Below are 23,219 nucleotides of genomic sequence, written 5' to 3' on the forward strand. Positions count from 1 at the left end.
TCCTTTCCAGTTAAAGAATCAGGGACAGACTAATTTGCATGTAGCCAGGTTCTGAGCTGGGATGGTGCAGTGAGCTAAAAAACGGAGATGGATTGAGCCCTGATCTGTTGACTGGGTAGGAGTGTTCTGCTTAATTCAGATACTCTGTCCATCACCACCCCCTTTTCTGAATCGTTTTGTCCACCATAAGCGTGGAAGGGTATACTCAGATGTGAGTCCCTTGCTCACTGCACCATCAGGATTCAAGCAGGCCTGGCCGAAGACGGCTGTAATGCTAGAAACCGGTCCCCGGAAGCTTGTTTCCTTTCCAGTTAAAGAATTGGCTTGGTAGTTTGGTCTGCCCTGTTCTCATGATGCACTGGGCCAGGGACAGACTAATTTGCATGTAGCCAGGTTCTGAGCTGGGATGGTGCAGTAAGCTAAAAAACGGTGATGGATCAAGCCCTGATCTGTTGACTGGGTACAAGTGTTCTGTTTAATTCAGATACTCTGTCCATCACCACCCCCTTTTCTGAATCCCATGCCAACGGGAGCAAAGCAAAAGAGAGCGATGCTGACACTAACAAATAGCAAGCTATGGGTGGGCAGTAAGACCACTGTATTTAAACAAAAGTCTTGTAGTGACTGCAAATGAGCTGTCTACGTGAAACCTAAAAAAACTAAATGACTGAGGAGATCAGCCCTAGTGTGCCCTCCTTGGCTATCAGAGCCCAAAAGATGCAAGGAGCCACCCTCTCTTTGCTGAAGAACTCAAGTATGCAAGGGCTTGCAGGATTTTTTTCTTTTTTACAGTGGTACGTGGGAGTCGAGCAGGAGTCTACAAGAAACGGTTTATCAGCACACTTCATGTGAGGGAATTGGAAGGAGCAAAACAGTATTTTTTTACTGAAAATACAGCAAGCATTCTGATTAACTTTTCAACTCCCTCAACATTCCATTCAAATAACTTATTTTAACACCAGCTACTTAAACATCCTTGTTTCCTCCACTGAATTCTAAGAGACCATCACACAACAATTCAAAGTACTTTGTATAAGCCTTCTCTCTGAATTTCAAGTAAAACATGAGTGAATTCAAGGAGGGTCATTGTTCAGATAACAGTTAGTTTTGTTGGAGGGTCTCTGGTCTCAGGGACCTGAGATGGCATTAAATAGCGCCACAGAACTTCCAATAGTTCCCTAAGTGAAACCTGCTCATGGTTCGTATTTCTACTCACCTAAGCTGTTGCCAGGGCAGAGATCACTGACTGGTGGTTCATCTTCTTCTTCTTCACCTTGCACAAGGACTAGAGAGTTAGCGATTGAATAACCTGTGTATAACAAACAAAGGTGTAAGAAGTGTCTTTACCCTCTATGAATATGGGATCTAGGTGGGACTCTGAAGTCTGGGCTAGCCAGGTCACAGACCCAGGGTAAGACTCAGAATGGTTTGAGTTAGGTAGATTAGTAACTTCTTAAAAACAACAAGCAGCTTGTGTTCTTATAGCTGGGCCCAGCACAAGGCTTCTGTTTAATGGGATCAGCTGTAAGTTTAGTATATTAATATAATTGAAAAAACAATCATAAAGATCCATCACTGTATAAATTAACAAAAGTAAGGCATTTATGGACTGCAAGTACCAATGGAAAGGGTAGTTACATCCTGACAAAGACAGTGATGAGAGAAAGCTGGATAACGCGAATGGGTGGAAATAAATGGCAAAAAGACACAAAAAGATCAAAGTGGGGGGAAAATGTATTTCCTTGTGCCCAACCCCCTCTGCAATAAACCCATCCATTTCTCTTCCCCAAAACGGGAATTTACTCTGGCTTAGGTCTGGAATAAATAATACTAATTTATTCAGAGTGGGAGACTATTTGAAAATGTTTGGTGCATACCCACAAACTTGCAACTTGAGGACGATAAACAATTTTTAAAAGGGCTCCATAAAAAAGAAACAGCCAAAAACCTACCAAAAAGAGTGGATTTGCTCACCAGTAAAGTTTACTATACTGGTTGTTTTTTGTTTATTAAGTAAATCCCATTAATGCGGTCAAAATGTAATAATTCCTGACAAAAAGTATATGATACTGACCTGCTAAAGATTGTGTGCATCAAAATTTCACCTAGATATGCAAACTGATTTACGAATAAGACCGTTTGTTTTCTGTGGGTACATTTTTACACATTGATCTCAACTTTAGAACAGTATGATGCTGCAGAGATCTGTTATATCTTACCCACTTTTCACAAAAATATTAAATACTAATGCAGAATGGGCTATACTTTCGCAAACTTAAAAATATGGGTAAGTGAATAGTAAACCCAGAAGAGCAAGTGGAAAAAGGAACACAAAATGGTTTTTAAAAGTGCAGGGCCACATTTTCCTCTACAGTTACAAATATTTTCAAGCCTACTTTGAAGTGAAAGTAAGAATGGAATCTGAGGTATATCATAGAGATCTGACTGAGGGAGAGCAATGGGTAAAGCCTTCCATTTTCTGTATAGCTAAAAACAATGGGTCTAATTTGCTTTATATAATGACGAATTCTGTTTTTTGTGGACTGCACAATCAAGGAAGTTTTCTTACATCCAGCAATGAAGTTACTCACAGCGAGTGAGGAGGGGGAGAATTGTCAACAATGGATGAAGATTTTAAGTTTGTGTGCAATCTGCTATGTCCTCTGCCTGCTGGTGTATGGAGAAAACAATATCATCTAAGATAAAATTCAGTAGCGCCATTTGAAGGTTAAAGTGAGGAAGGGCTAGAACTGAGCCCTGGAGAGCAGTGCAAGTATTGCCATTAGAAACTTCTTAATCTTTACCTATCTTCAACACAATGTCAGTTGGTAAGAAAAAAAGGACCTGGAAACATTCTGAAGCGGTGCACCCACCATGATGTAAGTATGACTACATGGTGTCCCCACCAAACCTCGCCAGTTCTAGAGAAATGATCTATGAAATTCGAACACGATTTGTACATTGTTCCAAGTATCTTTGCATGGACTAGGAGCATTCTCCAAAGATACCGGAGGTGGGATCGGAGGGGACCTCCCTTTTTCGGTACCAAAGGGTCCTGATGAATGCAGAGTGACTCCTTTCTTTTGGGCATACCTTCCACGGCAGAAACATGTCGACACTTTGGCAGTAAAGGAGGGGTGAAGGAATCTTAATTTTCTCCTTTCACTTCCATCCTTCACGTTTTTAATCTATCAGATGGCCCAAGAATAAATGTGGCAGTGGGTTCACATCGGATTTAGTTTTAATCTTCACTGGCTGCACCTTTTCTTCGGTGATCCCAAAACATTTCATTGTATCTATTGTCCTACCCTCCCTGTTGCTCCACCCCACGAGTTGGCCTGCACGGGGGTGTCTGTAGCACGCCCTACGATGAAGCATGTCACAATTTTGTGAGTGAGGGCAGTTTTTCCACACTGTACACGTGCCTTTCTCTCCTATGTATACACATATCTATACATTTCTTCCTTTCCCTAATCCTTTGTGTGATATTCCAGAAAGAAAGTGAATCAGCTTAGGTTCTGACCGCAGAAGCTCACATGTTCGGCATCTTCGATGTAGCTTTTCCCAAACTGAATTAAACCCAAGCCAGGCTGACATCCTCAAGCAGATATTTCCTAACAACAATGTTGTTGATTTGATTTGTGACAAATCAGTACATAGTTTTTCCCAACAAGGTAAAGTGGGATACCGGTTAGAAGTTGGAGAGCCAGTTCAGACTGAAGTTGTGTTTAAAAAAAAAAGAAATGTTATCGTTTTTTTATAGTCAGGAAAAGATTTGTTGAATTAATGATACATTGATCCAGAAACGCCAGATCGATATACAAAAGTGAAAGTGGGGTTTGAAGACATTTGCTGACAAGAGATCTAGATAACAGTCTGTCAGTTTGAGCTGCCTGCTGATAATGAAGAGATCACTGCCGGTAACGGAAGTGAAGGAGTACACGGTCAATTTTGGAAGAGGATATTCACTGACGAAGGGGCGTGTCTGATCTTCTCTCTAATGGAGCTGATCTTGTTAGTAAAATTATTGAGGAGCTCCTCATATTTAATGAGTCAGGGAGACAGTATGGATTCTGAAGGGAAGGTAGTGCTGGAGCAAAAATGCCAAAAGTGGCATTACACAAAGAAATGTAATGTTTTGACTTGCTCTATGCTGTAGCTGGATTTTGTAGACAGAATGGCATGGTTATATTCTCTTTTCATACTAGTCTGGTTATAAAAATAGAGGTATAGTGTTTCATCATTCATTATTAGTGCTTCCAATACGTTTTGGGCTAAGGCTGGGCAGGATTTTATTTTGTTTTCTTTAGTTGAAGTGGGATCACAAAGTCAAACCTTGCCTATATGGTGATATTATAGCCTAACAATGTTGATGCTATCTGCAGAAACAAAGTTGCTTGATCTTTGGAGGGACATGGTTTACAGGGATGCAGGTAACACGTTTTGCAAATGGGTGGATATAGTTTTACGAGGCAAAGATGCTGTTGAGCATAGTTGACGTGAATAAAGAAAGTGGATAGGAATGGGAAAGTGCTGAGATGATATCTATCTGTGAGATGCATGCAAACTGAGCAATTATGAATATTCTACCTTTGATTTGAGTTGGCAGGGAGAGAAGTGGATGGAGGTTGTGAAGGTGCAGAAATGTTCAAGGGTACCGCATGACTTGAACTTCCTACTGCCCCACTCAACATTGAATTCCACAAAAGGATGCTTTTGGCTGCTAGTATTTTGTTTGGGACAATAAACACTGTATTACTGTGAAATTAGCTTTGAGTTTGGACAAGTACAATATGTAGGCAAATAGTGTTAACCCCTTGCGTGCGCGCGTTGGTCCAACAGCTGTCCTGAGCACTGCGCAAGTCAGTTGGCCGACATCACCCTGGCCACTCTTCAGAACTCCTGAACCGGGGCGCAAATTCCGCCGCGGTAAAGCAGTTAAAGGAGATAGTGTGATGACAATTTGTACATTCATGGGTACCACAGACTGTTGTGGCGATGTGTGCTCAATTGGGTGCACTGCTGTGAATATCTGTAATGCTACCACCTTGTTTATATTACCTTTTCAGCTAGTATGATCTTCTTGAGATACCAATGAGTGGTTGATGGCTTCAAAAAGAATACTAAGCCACCCACAATTGTGTGAGGCACAACAGTTCGAAATCATAGTGAGTAATGAGTAATTAGAGATTAGCTATTGCAGTATGATGTGGTCATGTAGAATAGGCATTGAGTAACATCCAAATTAAAGGAGAGTGGATGCATAGTGTGTAATGGTGTACTTCATTCAAATGGGATTGTAAGTTTTGGCATGTTTGGCGTGAGAACATCTGAGACAAAGGCAGAAATTCTAAACTGCAGGAACAGAAGACTGGACCTACTGTAGATAGATTTTTGGGAGCGAGCTAAGTTGATGTAGGAGATGAGTAGTGGTAATGAGAGGAAACAATTAATTGCGAAGGTTCCAGGTGATCTGAGTTATGAATGGTGCACCGAGAAACACATGAATCTGCAAAGACTACCTGACCCCTGTATTACAATCTTCTTTGAGTCGAGCCATTTTTTCTTCTCTGTATGACACGACACTCCACATTTGCCACAATGTGTAATTGCTTTTCAGAGCACTTAACTGTCAATATGTATCTTATATGCTAATAAATGTACCTAAACTAATTTGTTTCTGGTTGTTGAACATTATGTTGTGAAGACTTATTTCTTCTGTTGTATCAAATATTCATCCACATATTGCTGAATTTATGATTTAAATAAGTCTGCAGCGAACCATCTTTTCGCTGTCCTAGTTTAACAGCCAATGGTTTCCTTTTTTTTTTAAAGTATTTTTATTGGGTTTTCACAAAAGCAGCATCTTAACAAAGAAACAAAAGAAAGAGAATTCAAGACCCCCCATCCTCCCCCCACCCCTCACAACCAATAAAAGCCAGTGGCACAGGTACAAAGAAGCATAAACAGAAGACCAAAATAGAGAATTCAGTAACAGAAGAATATACCTAAAAGAGGTATTGTATGTTTCTAGTGACCCTACTATGTCTCTTGGTCCCCTTGCCCTTGTTGATCAATCCATTTGGAGAATGCCCCCCCAAACTTCAAGCCTATCCTCCTTTTCCTTCGTCCTTTCTTGGCATATACAGATTTTTCTAGATGGTATGTAGCAACTAATCTAGCCAGCCATTGTGCGTAGGAGGGAGACTCAGAATCTAGCCATCCGGAGGAAACGCATATCCTCCAAACTGCCATTGCAATGAAAATAAACCCTTCCTCCTTTACTCTTAAAGAGTCAGATTGTGTTCCCAAAAGAAAGGTCGTAGAATTTAGGAGGATTGGTTGGTTTGTTATTTCACCAAGTAAGTTCTGTATTCTGAGTAGGGTGGAGTCAATGGTTGGACATGTTGCAAATATATGTATAGAGTCCGCCCCTACCTCAGAGCAACGTGGGCATAATGTTCCTCTACCAGATCCCCACTTGATGATTTTACTAGGTGTCATATAGAGAAAAAAAATAGTTTTAAAATGTTGTGCCTGTAGCTTGGCAGAAATTAGGATTTGTTGTGATGACCACAAGGAATTATAAAAAACACTTTGAGGGGAATCAAGTTTGGTATGCCATTTGGTAGCAATAGATTCTAAGTCGTCTGGGGTTTCCTTGTTTAATATTTGATAAATACTTCCAATGCAAGCAGTAGTGATATACCGGAGAGTATTCATAAGCTCAACCTCAGCAAATCCGTTGAGTAGTCCCACCTTCCTAGAGAGGTAGCCATAAATGGCCATGTATTTGAATAGATCTTGACTTTTTAGTTTGAATCTAGTCTGTAAAGTCGAAAAGGATTCAATCCCCCTGGCTGTTATAAGATCCCCTAATTTTATTATCCCTGCTCTGTACCATTCAGACAGGTAAGATGAACTGAATATAGCAGTTAAGTTATTGTTGTTGGTTATAGGGGAGTAAAAGTTGAATCTACCAATTCCAAGGATTCTCCGGACATGGCGAAAAACTTTATAAGAGTTCATTAGCGTCTTGAATTTAACTTAATTGTAATATCCATAGGTTGTTTCTCGGATTAAGCAGATCCAGTGTTGTTACCCTAACAAGGACCGAAAGGGTGAGGGTAAAGACGGTTCAGCTCTGAAAGTGGGTTCTTTTAGTAGAACTGAACTGTATTGTAGGACTGCCGCCCAATAGTATAAGGTGATGTTAGGAAAAGCCCATCCCCCTCTGTCTTTCGGTAAGGATTAGTTACTTACCTGTAATCCTAGTTCTCTTCCAGGGGTATCCTCATCAAAGTCATAAGCATTAGAATATTCCCGCCCATGCGCGGGACCCCGGAAACAATATATTATATGTGCCCCACATATACATATACATATATATATAAATATATATATATAAAAATAAGCAATTGCAGCCAAATAAAACAGAAGAGCTGGAATATGCTGTGAAGAATTTCCACCATACATGTGTATTAGCATTAGAAACATGAGAAACAACACCAATGCTTGTTTAGAAACTGTTTTAATGCTTAGAAAGCAGTAGAAATTCTTATAACACACTGTAAGCATATACAGCTCCCAGGCTGCATTGCAAATACCCAGTCTAAAAAGACTGAAAAGCTAACCCTGTAGCTGCATGTACCAAAACTGACGCTGTGCCTTTAAGGCACCTCTGCCCCTAGCTTCCCATCATGCCTCAGGGGTTACAGTTAGGTCAGTTGTTCTTTTCGGAGACTGAAAACAAAACCATGGTAGTAACAGGTTAAAACATCTCCTACTTAATAAACAAAGTCCTTTGCCCGGGGAGGCGGGAGGGTTGCTTATGACTTTGATGAGGATACCCCTGGAAGAGAACTAGGATTACAGGTAAGTAACTAATCCTTCTCTTCCAGGGGATCCTCATCAATAGTCATAAGCATTAGAATAGAGTAGCGAGCCTCACCTCATCCCTGCGGGCGAAGGAACCAACAGGTAACATTCACATTCGTAGGCCCAAAAAGTAGGCCTTATTCTACCCAAATAGGTTTCTCAAGGAGGCTTGCCCTACTTGGGAATCCGCTCTGGAATCAGACTCTAGGCAATAATGCCTTGTAAAGGTATGGACTGATTTCCATGTCGCAGCCTTGCAAATTTCTGACATGGGAATGTCATGTAAAAATGCTGTTGTGGCTGCCTTCCCTCTAGTGGAATGAGCTTTGGGTGATTGTAACAAAGGTTTGCCAGCCAGCTGGTATGCTAGTTTGATACATGAGACAATCCATCTGGAGATGGACCTTTTGGCTGCTGCAAACCCGGTCCTCATTGAACCATAATTGACAAAGAGTTGGTCTGTCTTTCTGGTGCCCTTCGTTCTTTCTAGGTAAAACTTTAGCACCCGTTTAAGATCTAACGAGTGCAACGACCTCTCAGCTGGGGTCGATGGGTTAGGAAAGAACGAAGGGAGGGTAATCGTTTGGTTTATATGAAAATCCGATACCACTTTTGGAAGGAAAGAAGGGTGAGCCCTCATTACCACTCTGTTGTGGTGAAACACAGTGTACGGTTCCTTGGTGCAGAGTGCTTGAATCTCGCTAACCCTGCGAGCAGAGGTTATTGCCACCAAGAAGGCCGCCTTCCAAGTGAGATGCTGCAAGGAGGCCTTGTGTATAGGTTCAAATGGTGCAGACATCAGCCTGGAGAGAACCAGGTTCAACTCCCAGGGAGGAGAAGGATTTCTCACAGGGGGATAGACCTTCTTCAATCCCTGAAGGAAATCCTTAACCACTGGGACCTGAAAAAACGACGTTTGTGTAGGTGATTTTCTGTACGCTACTATGGCAGATAGGTGAACCCTGACAGAAGCGTATTTCAACCCTGATGTCGCTAAGTAAAGGAGGTATGGGAGGACTACCTCTTCTTGTCCTTTGGTGGGATCAAAGCCATGGCCCTTACACCAAATGAAAAATCTCTTCCACTTGAACGCATAAGACGCCCTCGTGGAAGGCCTCTTTGCCTCTCTTAAAATATTCATACATTCTGGAGGCAGATTTAAGTGTCCGTATTGCAAGACCTCAGGAGCCATGCAGTCAGGTTCAGTGACGGGAGGTTGGGATGCAGGATCCTCCCGTTCATTTTGCTCAACAGGTCCGGCCTGCATGGTAGACGTCTGTGTGGACACAGCGACAGATGTAATAGGTCTGGATACCACCATTGTCGCGGCCAATCCGGAGCAACTAGGATCATGTCCATGCTCGATCTGATGAGCTTGGCCACCACCTTCGGAATCAGTGCCAGAGGAGGAAACGCATAGGCGAACATTCCTGTCCACTCCAGCAGGAGAGCGTTCCCTTGTGTCCCTGGTCGGTGGAACCTGGACGCGAAGGCGTGGCATTTGGCGTTTTCGTCGTCCGCGAATAAATCTATGTTTGGACGGCCCCAGCAACGGAAGAGTTCTTCGACTACTTCGTCGTTTAGCACCCAGTCTGGCTGATCTTCGAAGTGCCTGCTGAGTGCGTCCGCCTTTGTGTTTAGCTCGCCTGGAAGGTGTACTGCCACCACCGACAGTCCCCGAGCCAGAAGCCAGTGCCATATTGTCTGGGCCTCCTGAGACAGAGGGCGAGACCGGGTTCCTCCCTGCTTGTTCAGATAGAACATAGTTGTAGTGTTGTCCTCTGAACCAAGATTTTGTCCGTTGTGATTGCTGGAAGGAACGCTTTGAGCGCCAGATGAACTGCTCGAAGTTCCAGCATGTTGATGTGGTATGTCTGGAGGTTGGTCGACCAGCGACCCTGAATCTGAAGATGACCCATGTGAGCACCCCAACCTTCCAGAGATGCGTCCGTTACCACAGACATCGAAGGAAGAGGCTGCTGAAAAGGGACTCCCTGCAAGACATTCCGAGGGCGAGTCCACCACTGTATTGAGGTCAGTGCTGCTTGAGATAGGATGATTCGATCCTCCCAATCTCCTGTCGCTTGGTCCCACTGATCTTCCACAGACTCTTGTAGAGGACGCATCCTCAACCTGGCGTTTGGAATTAGGAAGATGCAGGACGCCATGGAGCCCAGTAGAGACGCTACTTCTCGCAACTTTGGACGGAGAAATTGAAGCAACTTTCTGCATTTCTGCCCCATGGAAGATAGTCTCTCCTGCGAAGGAAACGCTCTTCCTAAATTTGTGTCTAGAACTGCTCCCAGATAGTGGATGGTTTGTGTGGGATGCAGGACTGACTTTTCTGTGTTCACGTGGAGCCCAAGCTTGTGTAGTTGTTGAAGACACAGACGACAGTCTTTGGTGGCTTGATGAGGGGACGGACTCTTCAGGAGCCAGTCGTCTAGATATGGGTACACAAAAAGACCTTTTTTGTGTAGACATGCCGCTACCACTGCCATGCACTTGGTGAACACCCTTGGTGCGGATTTTAGACCGAACGGAAGTACTTTGTACTGGTAATGCTTGTTCCCTACCAGAAACCTCAAGTACTTCCGATGACCTGGTGTTATAGGAATGTGGAAGTACGCGTCCTGTAAATCCACCGAACACATCCAATCTCCACTCTGTAGATGAGGACATATCTGATGAAGTGCCAGCATGCGAAACTTCTCTTTGACCACCACCTTGTTGAGGGTCCGAAGATCTAAAATCGGTCTGAACTTGTCCTCTTGGTCTCTTTTGGGGACTAGAAAATACCTTGAGTACACTCCTCTCCCCCTTTGGGGTGGGGGTACCTCTTCGATTGCGTTTTTCTTCAAGAGGACGCTCACCTCCCTTTTGAGGAGGTTTAGATGGTACGAGCGAGTCTTTTTTGGAGGAATCGGTTGTGGTCTCTTCCGGAAACGTAGCGCATATCCATTGCGCAGTATATTCAGCACCCACTGATCTTTTGTGATGCTGACCCACTCTGCCAGGTGTTGCGAAGCACTTCCTCCCACTGGAGTGGGTAACGGCGCCAGAGGAAGCCACTGCTCAGGCTTTGCCTCCTCTAGGCGTGGCAGAGGACTGATGATGTCCGCCTCTGCCTCTACCCGATTTTCCTCCTCTGTATTGTGTCTTCCCTTGTGGCTTGTTCTGAGACCATTGAGGGGTTTGAACCCTCTGTTGGCCTCCCCGGTTCTTGTTGGTCTTGAAGCGTCGCTTGAACGGCTCTTTCTTCTTTTCCAGACCAACCGCCTTCACCGTGTCCAATTCGGTTTTCATGCGGGTCATTTCTTGATCGGCATGTTCCCCAAAGAGTGAAGATCCTGAGAAGGGCAGATTGAGGATGCGTTGCTGGGCATCTGGTTTGAGACCAGTTAAACGCAACCAAGAAGATCTTCTTGCGCATACCCCATGTGAGTAGGCATGTCCTGCTAGTAGGGCGTTATCTGCGGATGAACTGATCATTTGGTTTGCCACCAAACAGCCCTCCGTCACTGTTTCCTCAAAGTCCTTCTGGTCCTCCTTGGGCAATTTCTCTTTGAATCGTTCCATGGAGTCCCACAGAGCTCTATCGTACCTGCCGAGAAGTGCTGAGGCACTAGAGACTTTCAGGGATGAAGCTGCTGTGCTGCACACTCTGCGTCCCCAAGAATCTTGGGTCTTGCTGTCCTTGTCAGGAGGAACTGAAGAAGAAGGAGCGACTGCGTGATTCTTCCTAGCAGAGGCTACGATAACTGAGTCCGCTGCAGGCTCCCCTTTAACAAAGATTGGATCCGAGTCGGCCGGCCTATACTTTTTCTGGATACGTGCCGGTACCGCCCTGATCGCTGCTGGCGTGAGAAAAACCTCCTTGATTGGGTCCATTATCCCTGGAACCAATGGGAGCAAAGGCCGTGAATATGATTTGTGACGAAGGGTCTCAAAAATCACAGTAGTGGAAACTTCTGGAACAGCCATTTCTATTTGAAGTTTTTGAGCGCCCCTTTGTAGAACGTCCAGATATGTGTTGACGTCGTCAAGCGGGGAAGCTCTGGAGCGAGGGCTGTCCGCCAGCGTTGGGGAGTAATCCCCTTTAGAAGATCTCGAAGAAGATGAGGAGGAGGATGATGGTGTTCTCCTTCTCTTGTGGTGAGATTTTTCCTTCCTCACTGGCGATCTTCTCGGTCGGTCTTCCCTTCGAGGAGAACGTGATTCTCTCCGATGCTCCCTTCGTGGAGATCTCGACCTCTCAGTTCGTACCTCCCTTCTCGGTGTTCGAGACCTGGGATGCTCTCTCCGTGGCGATCGGGAGACCCTGGGGGTATGCGACCTTTCCGCTCTTCTCTCCCGAGAGCGTGATCGGTGCCTGATAGGACTCTGTCTGTCTGTCTCTTCTATCAGTCTCTGAAGAGGTGACCTGTGGAGTGGGCTTACATATCTTTGCAGCCTCTCCGTCGCTCCAGAATCCTTCCAGTTGCTCAACGGAGCATACCATCTTGGCGAGAGTGTTATCTTTCGCTGAGGCAACGGACTTCTACTCCTGGAAGAGGACCTCGATGAGCTAGAGGCACTTGAGGAGGAATGGTGAGAAGCCGATTGAGTCACCAAAATAGTCGAAGGCACTGAAAGAGATTTTCGTCTCACTGGTGTTGGCAGACGTCTTAAAAGTCTTTCCCTTGACGTTGAACGCCTCTGCGGCGTCGACGGAGTGATAATCTTCGACGTCGAATGCCTCGCTGACGACCTGTGCTCTCTCGACGTCGACCTGTGATGTCGAGCCGATGACGGAGTCTTCTCCCTCGACGTCGAACGGCGTCGTCCTGCCTTCGACGGAGGTCTCGACGTCGAACGGTGTTGCCCTGCCGTCGACGGAGGTCTCGACGTCGAACGGCGTTGCCCTGCCGTCGACGGAGGTCTCGACGTCGAACGGCGTTGCCCTGCCGTCGACGGAGGTCTCGACGTCGACCGACGTTGGTCTGTCGGCGACGGAGATGGCATTCGACGTCCTGTCGTCGACGAAGCCCTTGAAGTCGACCTGGCATGTGGCGACGGCGGAGGATCGGACATCCTCGACGTCGAGCGCCGACACGCCTTCGACGATGATCCCTTCCTCGACGACGATCGTCCGAGGGGGCTCTTGCTCCTCGACGCCGAGCGCCTCCGTGGAGACGTCGGCGGAGGCGTCACACTCTTCGAAGCCTGTCGACGTTGAGACGACGGCGAGTGTATTCTGTCTCTCGACGCCGACCGTCGCCTGGTTGACGGCGGCGGAGTTGACTTACGTCTCGACGCCGATCTCCTCGCCGACGGAGATCTCGTGGCTTCTCTCGACGCCGATCGTCGCCTAGTTGACGACGGCGGAGCTTTCTTCGTCGTCGGTGATTTTCTTTTCGACGACGATTTCCTCGTCGACGCCGGTCCCGACGTCGACGGAGCTTTTTCTTTCGAATTGTCCATCAGATGTCGTTTTTTCAGCGCCGAGCCCGGCGCTGAGGTTGATGGACGCTCTGACTTGCCTTTGGAGGGAGTTCTGGGTCTCTTTGAACTCTTCCTCTCTGTAGATCTTCCCCTCATGGATCTCTGGGCCAGACCATAGAGCCTGTTCCTCTCTCTGTCCTTTAAAGTTCTGTCAGACAGGTTTTGACAATGAGAACAGTCTTTTGGATTATGATCTTCTGGCAAGCATAAAATACAGACCTCATGAGAGTCCGTTTTTGCCTTCTTGTGGCCACAAGAAGGGCAATCATCAAATAATGAGGGCATCCTGACAGGAAAACCTCACAAAAAATCGACTGCTAAGCAGTTATTTACTTGACCCTGATGTTAAAAGTCAAAGTAAATCACAAAATTGTTCTTTTGAAGATTTTCTGACTGAAAAAGGCAGAAAAATGTGGAGCTGTGTATCCAGGGTCCTTCCTGAAGGAGCCGGAAAGAACAACTGACCTAACTGTAACCCCTGAGGCATGATGGGAAGCTAGGGGCAGAGGTGCCTTAAAGGCACAGCGTCAGTTTTGGTACATGCAGCTACAGGGTTAGCTTTTCAGTCTTTTTAGACTGGGTATTTGCAATGCAGCCTGGGAGCTGTATATGCTTACAGTGTGTTATAAGAATTTCTACTGCTTTCTAAGCATTAAAACAGTTTCTAAACAAGCATTGGTGTTGTTTCTCATGTTTCTAATGCTAATACACATGTATGGTGGAAATTCTTCACAGCATATTCCAGCTCTTCTGTTTTATTTGGCTGCAATTGCTTATTTTTATATATATATATTTATATATATATGTATATGTATATGTGGGGCACATATAATATATTGTTTCCGGGGTCCCGCGCATGGGCGGGAATATTCTAATGCTTATGACTATTGATGAGGATCCCCTGGAAGAGAACGTGAGATGTTTTAATGCACGTCTGGGCTGAGCATATGCCCAAATAAATTGGGTGAAGATTTGTTGAAATTTGAGTAGGTCTTTTTTGCTGAACTCAAGGGGTATACAGCGAAAAAATAAAGTAGCTTAGGGAAATAAGTCATTTTGAGGACGTTGCACCTGCCGACCAGCGTTAGATGTAAATTATCAATTTGTTTTAATGCCTTCTTTGTCTGGACAGCAGGGGGAGGCAGATTGACTGCGACTATTTTCTCCAGTCTAGGTGAAACCAGTACGACCAGGTATTTGGCCTTTGGTACCACTCTAACGTCAGTCCAGGTAATTTTGTTGTTTACTAGTATCTGCGTTTTGTTCTTGTTTAGGTCATGCCCAAATAATCTCCCAAACTGTGGGCCTCGCTTTCTAGCGCCTGTGTGGAATTGGCAGGGTCTGGAGTAGTAATGGCGAGATCATCAGTGTAAGCCAAGATTTTACAGCTGTTTTGGAAATATATTACTGGAGAAATGTTATGATTTTTCTCTATTTGCTTGATAAGGGGATCTAGGTAGAGGGCGAACAGTAACGGGGAGCAGGGGCAGCCCTGCCTGGTGCCTCGTGAGGTTTTAAAAGGCTCCGTCAGTTGTCCATTTATGGTGACACTAGCAGTTGGATTGTGATAAAGTGCTTGCGTTGCCTGCATGAACCTGCTCCGAACCCCATACTGTCCATTACCCTCCATAGGAATCGCCATGAGACCCGGTCAAAGGCCTTTTTGGCATCGAGTAATGTAAGTGACATTTGGTCTCCGGCTACTTGGGAAGCATCAAACAGAGTAATAACTCTCCTGACATGTTCGGTGGTCCCCTTCTTGGGTAAAAAACCATGTTGCCATACTGAGACAAGGGGTTCCACTACTCGCGATATTCTGGAGGCTAATACCTTGGAAAATAATTTGGAATCGCAGTTGATAAGAGATATTGGTCTATAAGAACTCATGTCTAATAGAGATTTATCCTTTTTTGGAAAAATTGAGATTCTAGCACTGGACCAGGAGACTGGGGGAGAGACTCCGCTGAAGATGGATGTGATTACCTCTGTAAATATGACCTTGATTTGATTGGCAAAGATTTTAAATAATTCAACGGGGATGCAGTCAGGGCCAGAAGCCTTCCCATCAGGGAGACTATTGAGGGCATCCAGGATTTCTTCCCATGTAGGGGTACGGTCGAAAAGTTCACTATCTTCTAAGCTAAGCTGGCTTAGTTCGATCTCGCTGAGATATTCAAGGATCTCTCTATCTAGGGTATCAGTCATGAAGCAGCTTTCTTCCTTATATAGCTTAGCATAGAACTCCTGGAACTCATGCCGAATAAAACTAGGATCAGTTACCTCTGTACCTGAAGAAAGTCTGATTTTGTGGATTTCACTGGAGGTAGATTGTTGTCTCGTCCTAACAGCTAAGTGATGCCCAATGCTGTCACTACACTCATATGTCTTCTCCCTTGCCGCTGCCCACTTGGCCGTGATTTTTTCCATTATCACCGCCCCTATTTCTGCCCTGGCCAGAACTGCTTCTTGCTGGACTAGTTGACAATCTAGCCCTGCATGGATTGCTTGGGTTAGCTTTATTTCTATTTTCCTTAATTTTCTTGGAGATCCTTGACCTGATTTTTTTCCGCTCTATTTTTTTGGACGGAGAACCCGAGGGTCTCGCCTCTGATCCCTGCCTTTAAGGTGTCCCAGACTGTCATTTGGGAAGCGGAACCAATATTTTTCTCCAGGAACTCCTGAATCCATCCTTGCATGTGATTAATATAACTAGAGTCGTACAGTAAAGCTTTCTCAAAGCTCCATCTGGAAGCCTCTCTAGATTGCCCAAGCTCCCTTATGGTGAGAATAAGAAGATTATGATCGGACATAAAACGGGGTGCAATATCTATAGTAAAGCTGGTAGCCAATGATGCAGAAACAAAAAAGTAGTCCAATCTAACCAGTACTTGATGCGGGGCCAAGTAAAAAGTGTACCCAGGTAGTAAAGGGTTTTTACTCGCCCAGCTATCTATCAATCCGTGAGTCTGTATAAGGTTAGTTAGGGCTTGAAAGACTTGGAGCTTCCTTCCTTTGTATCTCCAGGTTGTGTTAGTATCCCAATTGCCAGGTAGGTGTATATTAAAGTCCCCACATAGCACTATCGGGGTGGGCCAGTGTGCTAATTCGCTGGAGACTTGATTGGTGACCCCAGAATCGTCAGCATTGCTCCCATATAATGAGCAGAGGGTGAAAGAAATATTATAAGGGAGTTGAATCTGAGTGATGGCCCACCTCCCTAGTGATTCTGATTTGGTATGTGGATTACTGATAGTAAATCTTCTGTCAGTTAAAATTCCTACTCCCTTTGTTTTGGCTCCTTGTGTGGTAGCACCCACTACTTTAAACCCTAATGTGTTTAGTAAGTGTATTTGGGACTGTTCTACATTGGTTTCCTGTAAGCATATGATGTTTCCCCCAAGTGTTCGCAGACCCATGGCCACCTTTTGTCTCTTTGACGCATCATTCAAGCCACAAACGTTGACTGAGACAATTTGTAATGTTTCTAACCTAGCCATCTAAAGGGTATACCAATGCCCATCGGGATTCCATTGGGAAAAAAAAGAAACAAAACTAACCAAAAAAGTTTTGTGTGTGTGTGTGTAGTTAGTACCTGTGTGTGCCTCCTGTAACCCTGCCCACCCTCCCCCGAGACCCCCCCTCTTGTATGAGCAATCAGGCAGAGCCTGAATGATGGTGGTCAGTTATAAGCCACAGCCACTGGCCACGCCAGCCACCTAAAAAAATAAGAGTGCTTCACAGTAGTCATGTGATCGGCCACTGGCCTGCCTTTCAAGCCCTTCATGGCCTTGTATCTACCGTGTTTTAATCAAGTCAATCAATCAATCAGTGACACTTATAAAGCGCGCTACATACCCGTGGGGTCTCAAGGCGCTGGGGGGGGGGGAGCCGCTACTGCTCGAACAGCCAGGTCTTCAGCTTCTTCCTGAAGGAGAGGTGGTCTTGGGTCAGGCGCAGGTCGGTCGGGAGGGAGTTCCAGGTCTTGGCGGCCAGGTGGGAGAAGGACCTTCCTCCTGTAGTCGCTCTTCGGATGCGGGGGACGGCGGCGAGGGCGTGGTTGGCTGATCGGAGGTGGCGTTTGGGAGCGTAGAAGTTGACTCGGCTGTTGAGGTAGCTCGGGCCTTGGTCGTGTAGGGCTTTGTGTGCGTGGGTGAGGAGGCGGAAGGTGATTCTTTTGTTGACGGGGAGCCAGTGAAGGTCTCGCAGATGTCCGGAGATGTGGCTGGTTCGTGGGATGTCGAGGATGAGTCTGGCTGAGGCGTTCTGGATCCGCTGGAGTCTCTTCTGGAGCTTGGCGGTGGTCCCGGCGTAGAGGGCGTTGCCGTAGTCCAGTCGGCTGGTGACGAGGGCCTGGGTGACGGTCTTCCTGGTCTCGGTGGGGATCCACCAGAAGATCTTCCGTAGCATGCGTAGGATGTTGAAGCATGCCGAGGAGACGTTGTTGACTTGCCTGGTCATGGAGAGGGAGGAGTCCAGGATGAAGCCCAGGTTGCGTGCATGGTCTGTCGGTTTGGGTGCGGTGCCCAGGGCGGGAGGCCACCAGGAGTCGTCCCAGGCGGAGGGAGAGGAGCCCAGGATGAGGACCTCCGTCTTGTCCGAGTTCAGTTTCAGGCGGCTGGTCGTCATCCACTCGGCTACCTCTTTCATCCCTTCGTGCAGGTTGGCTCTGGCGGCGGCGGGGTCGTTGGTCAGGGAGAGGATCAGCTGGGTGTCGTCGGCGTAGGAGATTATGCTGAGGTTGTGTTTGCGTACGATGGCCGCGAGGGGGCTCATGTAGACGTTGAAGAGGGTGGGGCTCAGAGATGATCCTTGGGGGACGCCGCAGATGACTTCGGTGGCCTCTGACTTGTACGGTGGTAGGCGGACTCTCTGTGTTCTCCCGTCGAGGAAGGAGGTGATCCACTCCAGCGCCTTGTCCTGGATTCCGACGTTGCTGAGGCGCCGTACTAGGGTGCGGTGGCAGACCGTGTCGAATGCCGCGGAGAGGTCTAGGAGGATGAGGGCCGCTGTTTCTCCATTGTCCATCAGGGCTCGGATGTCGTCGGTGGCGGCGATGAGGGCGGTCTCGGTGCTGTGGTTGGCTCGGAAGCCGGACTGTGAGGGGTCGAGGGATCCGTTCGTCTTGAGGAAAGCGGCCATCTGCTTGTTGACGGTCTTCTCGATGACTTTGGCTGGAAACGGGAGGAGCGAGATGGGGCGGTAATTCTTGAGGTCGGTGGGGTCCGCTGTTGGTTTCTTGAGTAGGGCGCTGAGTTCGGCGTGTTTCCAGCTCTCGGGGAAGATGGTGGTGTCGAGGGATGTGTTGATGATGTCTCGCAGGTGGGGTGCGATGACAGCGTCGGCTTTGTTGAAGACGTGGTGAGGGCAGGGGTCGGTCGGTGATCCGGAGTGGATGGAGTTCATCGTGCGGATGGTGTCTTCGGTGCTGATCGGGGTCCAGGCGCGGAGGGTGGTGGTGGGGGGTGGTTGTTCGGTCATGGTGTGCGTTGGTTGGTTGTTGAAGCTGTTGTGTATGTCCGCGATCTTGTTGTGGAAGTATGAAGCCAGGGAGTTGCAGAGGTCTTGCGATGGGGTGATGTCGTTGTTTCCTGCGCTGGGGTTGGAAAGCTCTTTGACGATGTTGAAGAGTTCCTTGCAGTTGTGTGCGTTGTTGTCCAACCGGTCCTTGAATGCTGTTTTCTTGGCGGCGCGGATCAGCTGGTGGTGTTTCCGGGTGGCAAGTTTGAAGGAGGTCCTGTTGTCCGGTGTCGGTTCCCTTCTCCAGACTTTCTCGAGGGCTCGGCAGTTCTTCTTGGAGCTCTTGAGTTCGTCGGTGAACCATGGGGCTTTCTTGCTGCCGGGTCTGCTGGGCGGGGTCCTCAGTGGGGCGAGTTCGTCCGCGCAGTTGCTGATCCACTTCGTGAGGTTGTCGGCGGCCTGGCTGGGGTTCGCTGAGCTGGCAGGAGGGTGCTGGCTCAGGGAGGTGGCGAGCTGGTCTGCTGTGATCTTGTTCCAGCTTCTGCGGGCGGTCTGTTGCTGGTGGTGGTGGGTCGTTGTTTTCTTGAAGGTGAAGTGGACGCAGCTGTGGTCCGTCCATTGAAGCTCTGTGGTGTGGCTGAAGTTGATGTCCTTGCTGGATGAGAAGACAGCGTCGAGTGTGTGTCCGGCGAGGTGGGTGGGGGTGGACACCAGTTGCTTGAGTCCCAGGTTGGTGAGGTTGTCGAGCAGGGTGCTGGTGTTGCGGTCGTTGTTGTTCTCCAGATGGAAGTTGAGGTCTCCCAGGAGGATGTAGTCAGCGGAGGGGAGGGCATGTGGGCTGATGAAGTCGGCGATGTCCTCGCTGAATTGTGTGCGTGGTCCAGGGGGTCGGTAGATCAGGGTGCCTCTGAGGGTGGTGTTCGGGTTGGTGTGGATCTGGAAATGCAGGTGTTCGGCGGTGGTCAGGGAGTTGTCGGTGCTGGTCGTGAGACGGATGGTGCTCCTGTGGATGATGGCGATGCCTCCTCCCATCTGGTTGGCGTTTCGGTCCCTCCGGACGATCTTGTAGCCCTCTGGGATGGCGATGGCGATGTCGGGAGCTGAAGAGGCGTTCATCCAGGTCTCCGTGAGGAAGGCAACGTCTGGAGCTGTGGTGTCGAGGAGGTTCCAGAGTTCGATGGCATGTCTGTGGATGGAGCGGGTGTTGAGCAGGATGCACTTGAGGTGGGTACTGCTGGTGTTCGGCTTGGTGGGTGCTGGTGCGAGGCAGGTCCGGATGCAGGTGAACTTGCAGGCGTGGCAGCTGAAGGGTCCGTGGGTACGTCGTGGAGAGGCTTGATGGCATTCTGGGAGTCGGCCGGTGTTGAGAGCGGTGAGGGTGGCGGCGGAGTACGTCAGGCGGGTCGGTCGGGGTCTTCGTGGGCCAGGGGTCCTGGCGCTGGTCGCGATCCGGTCGCGGACGGGCGTAGACGGGCTTACCTTTGGCGCGCCTTCGGCGCACAATCGGCGCGCCCGCTGCGCGTGACCGCTGCGCGTCCGCACGGTCGCCATTTAAGGCGAAGTGCGCGGGTGGGCGGAGCAGCTGGGAGGCGGGAGCGGGGAGGGAACAGAAGAGAAAAAGGGGCGGGGCCAATGTCAGTGGCGGGAAGCGAGAGCGGAGGGCGGCGAGGTAGGCGGCCAATCAGGAAGGAAACTGGACACGGCACAGGGGATACAAAGAAATTAACAGGCACAAATATAGGGCAAAACAAATAAAAACGTCAAAATACGCGAGCAGACGGCAGAAACAGACAAGCACAAATTACGGGCAAAACGAGGAAAAACAGCAAAATACGCGAGCAGACGGCAGAAACAGACAAGCACAAATTACGGGCAAAACGAGGAAAAACAGCAAAATACGCGAGCAGACGGCAGAAACAGACAAGCACAAATTACGGACAAAACAAGGAAAAACAGCAAAATACGCGAGCAGACGGCAGAAACAGACAAGCACAAATTTAGGGCAAAACAACTGGGAAACCAGAGGGGAGCGACCACGGCGTCAGCGAGGCAGAAGGCAGGCAGAGGGGAACACACGCAGCAGCTGGTGGCCGTGCGGCGCGGGGGTGTCCCACAAGTCAAGTGTTTAACTTAAATGCCTAATGCCTAATGCCTAATTTATTTCGAGTTACAATCTTCCCCCTGTTCCTTTCACCCCCCTTTTCCCCACCAAAGGAATCAAAGTTCTAAGAGGAAGTAGAAAGATGAAAGAAAGAGAAAAAGAAAGAAAAAAAGGAGGGAGGGGGAAGGCAAAAAATAGTGTACCCAAAAAGGGTATATGCATACACAGTATAGAGTATGTCTACCAGTGAGTTTCTTTTCTTCCCCTCTAAAGAGAGGGAAAAAAAGAGATAGCATCAGATTAGCATCAGAGTAGCCAATCAAATCATTTTATCCCTTTATGTCCTTTCTTGAGTTTAATCTCTTCCAAGTACTCTTTGGCTTTAATTTCAGATGTAAAAACCTTGGTAATACCATGCAGGATAACCTTCAGCCTAGCCGGGTTCATGAGATACACCTCTGCACCTAGTTGTAGTAAGGGAGAAATCAGCTACCGCAGATGCCATCTGCGCTCAACAGTCTGGTGGCAAAAGTCTGGTTTAGAGAAAAAGGTAATTCCATGAGCCCCTTTTTTTTAATTGGGGCGAGCCTTGTCATACACCAGTTGCCTCAGGAGAAAGTTGCCAAAGTATACAAGGAAGACCCGAGGCTGACCTTCAGTTACATTGCCGTTATTGTATTGCCTTTTCAGAAAAAAGGGAAACGTGTGAGCTCGCTGCACTTCGCGATCCCAATCCCATTCAGAATGTTCTGGGAAAGAGTCTTGCAGTAGCTTGACAATAAACTGTCTGGGGTCTTCCCCCTCCTTTCCTTCTGGAATTCCCAGCAGGCGCAGGTTATTCCGACATTGCCGGTTTTCACTTTCTTCCATTTTCACCATAAGATCCATAAGGCAAGCAGAGTTGGAGTCAGTGACCTGTTTAGTTGCCACTGCTTCGGTTTCCAGATGTTCGGTCCTAGCCTCGACCATGCCCACTCGCTCGCTGATATCTGTACAAGTCTTGTTCAGCCATCTGAGATCACCCTGTAATTTTTTTGCTGCGTTTTTAGCTGCCCGATTTTCACCTCTCACTATATCCTGGAAGTCTTTAATCAAGGGAAGTATGGCGGTAAGTGAGGGCTACATTGACTCATTAGCTTTGGTTTGTAGCCTTCTTGGGCTCCACCCCTGTGGTTGCGGTTGTGATTGGGTCGGTTCATCTTCTTTGGGTGGTAAGACATCTGTGAGTCCGAATAGTCCCATTTAAGCTGGCTCCTCCGTTTGTTCTTATTCCTTGATTTTTTAGGGCGGACAACCGTGCCAGTGTTACCACGGGAGGCTTCACTTTCCTCTTCACTAGCGCTGTTAGTGTTGTCTTCTTTTTCTTCTTCCGTCTCCCCTTCCCCTAATGAGCTCGGGGTACTCTCCGATACCGAGTAAAAGGGCTCCTGACCAATTTCTGGAGTCCAAGGGGCAGCGGTACCAGGAGGAACTTCCAAGTTTCGGATGGCTGCTTCTGTCTTTGTAGGGAGATCCCTGGTATTGAGGTTCTCAAAAGGTGTACATAGGGTATTACCGATATTTCCTTCATCTAATTCTAGGTGTTCACCCTCGATGGGAAGTGGGGTTAAGAGAGGGTTGGAGGGCTTAGAGGAGCCAAGTGTATAGTCCTGTACTTCGGTTGGGATATGTAATACGAGAGAAGGTTCTGCTAAACTGTGCTGGTTGACTGACAAGCTGGGGAGGGCATCCAGGCTGAGGGAGGCATTACTGGAATCCAGACTGTCAGCAGGGATTTGACTGATGTTGCCATTAGCACTGTTCTGCTGAGAAGAGTCATCAGCTATGTTGAGGCATTGCATGTTATTTGTGCTGCTTTTAGCAAGGGCAGCCTGGTTTTTAGCCACTAAAAAGATTTTAGCTGGAAGAGGGCGTGTCAAGCTAGCATCTTTGCTGTCTTTGATGTCTTTGTTGAAAGCCCCTGCCCCTGTCTGACCAGTGTTTTTTTTTACCCCACTAGCCCCACTAACCTGTTTAGGCTTGGTATTGCCGGTATCGTCTCCTGCCGAGGGATCCTTCCCTGCGATGGGTGTCTTTGCCTTTAAGCCTTTCTTGTTTCCACGGTAGCTCATTCTTTTTGCTCTGCTACCCTCTTCAAGTCTGGGTCTCTCCAATGTATTGCACTGCCCCCAGAGTCCGTACAGCGTTGTCAGCACTGTGTACACCAGTTGCAGAAAGCTGAGACCTCGAAGATACACTGCCTGCAATTCAACACGGCGCCTCTCTGTTCGTTTTGCAAGGCGCTCGCTGGGTATCTGTG

At 47.6% G+C, this 23,219-nt stretch overlaps 1 protein-coding gene across 2 annotated transcripts in view; it reads right to left on the minus strand.

Annotated features, from left to right (window-relative positions):
• The window catches only part of LOC147685081 (uncharacterized), a 277,204-nt gene that overhangs the window by 125,433 nt on the left and 128,552 nt on the right, over window positions 1-23,219 (minus strand). For both annotated transcript variants that reach the window (XM_086940956.1, XM_086940955.1), the window contains exon 6: window positions 1,217-1,309. In XM_086940956.1, the coding sequence (XP_086797082.1) occupies window positions 1,217-1,309 (93 nt within the window). The remainder of the gene's footprint in view (window positions 1-1,216; window positions 1,310-23,219) is intronic.

The sequence above is a fragment of the Lissotriton vulgaris genome, chromosome 10 (assembly GCF_964263255.1).
Source record: "Lissotriton vulgaris chromosome 10, aLisVul1.2, whole genome shotgun sequence".
In the NCBI taxonomy this organism is placed as follows: Eukaryota; Metazoa; Chordata; class Amphibia; order Caudata; family Salamandridae; genus Lissotriton; species Lissotriton vulgaris.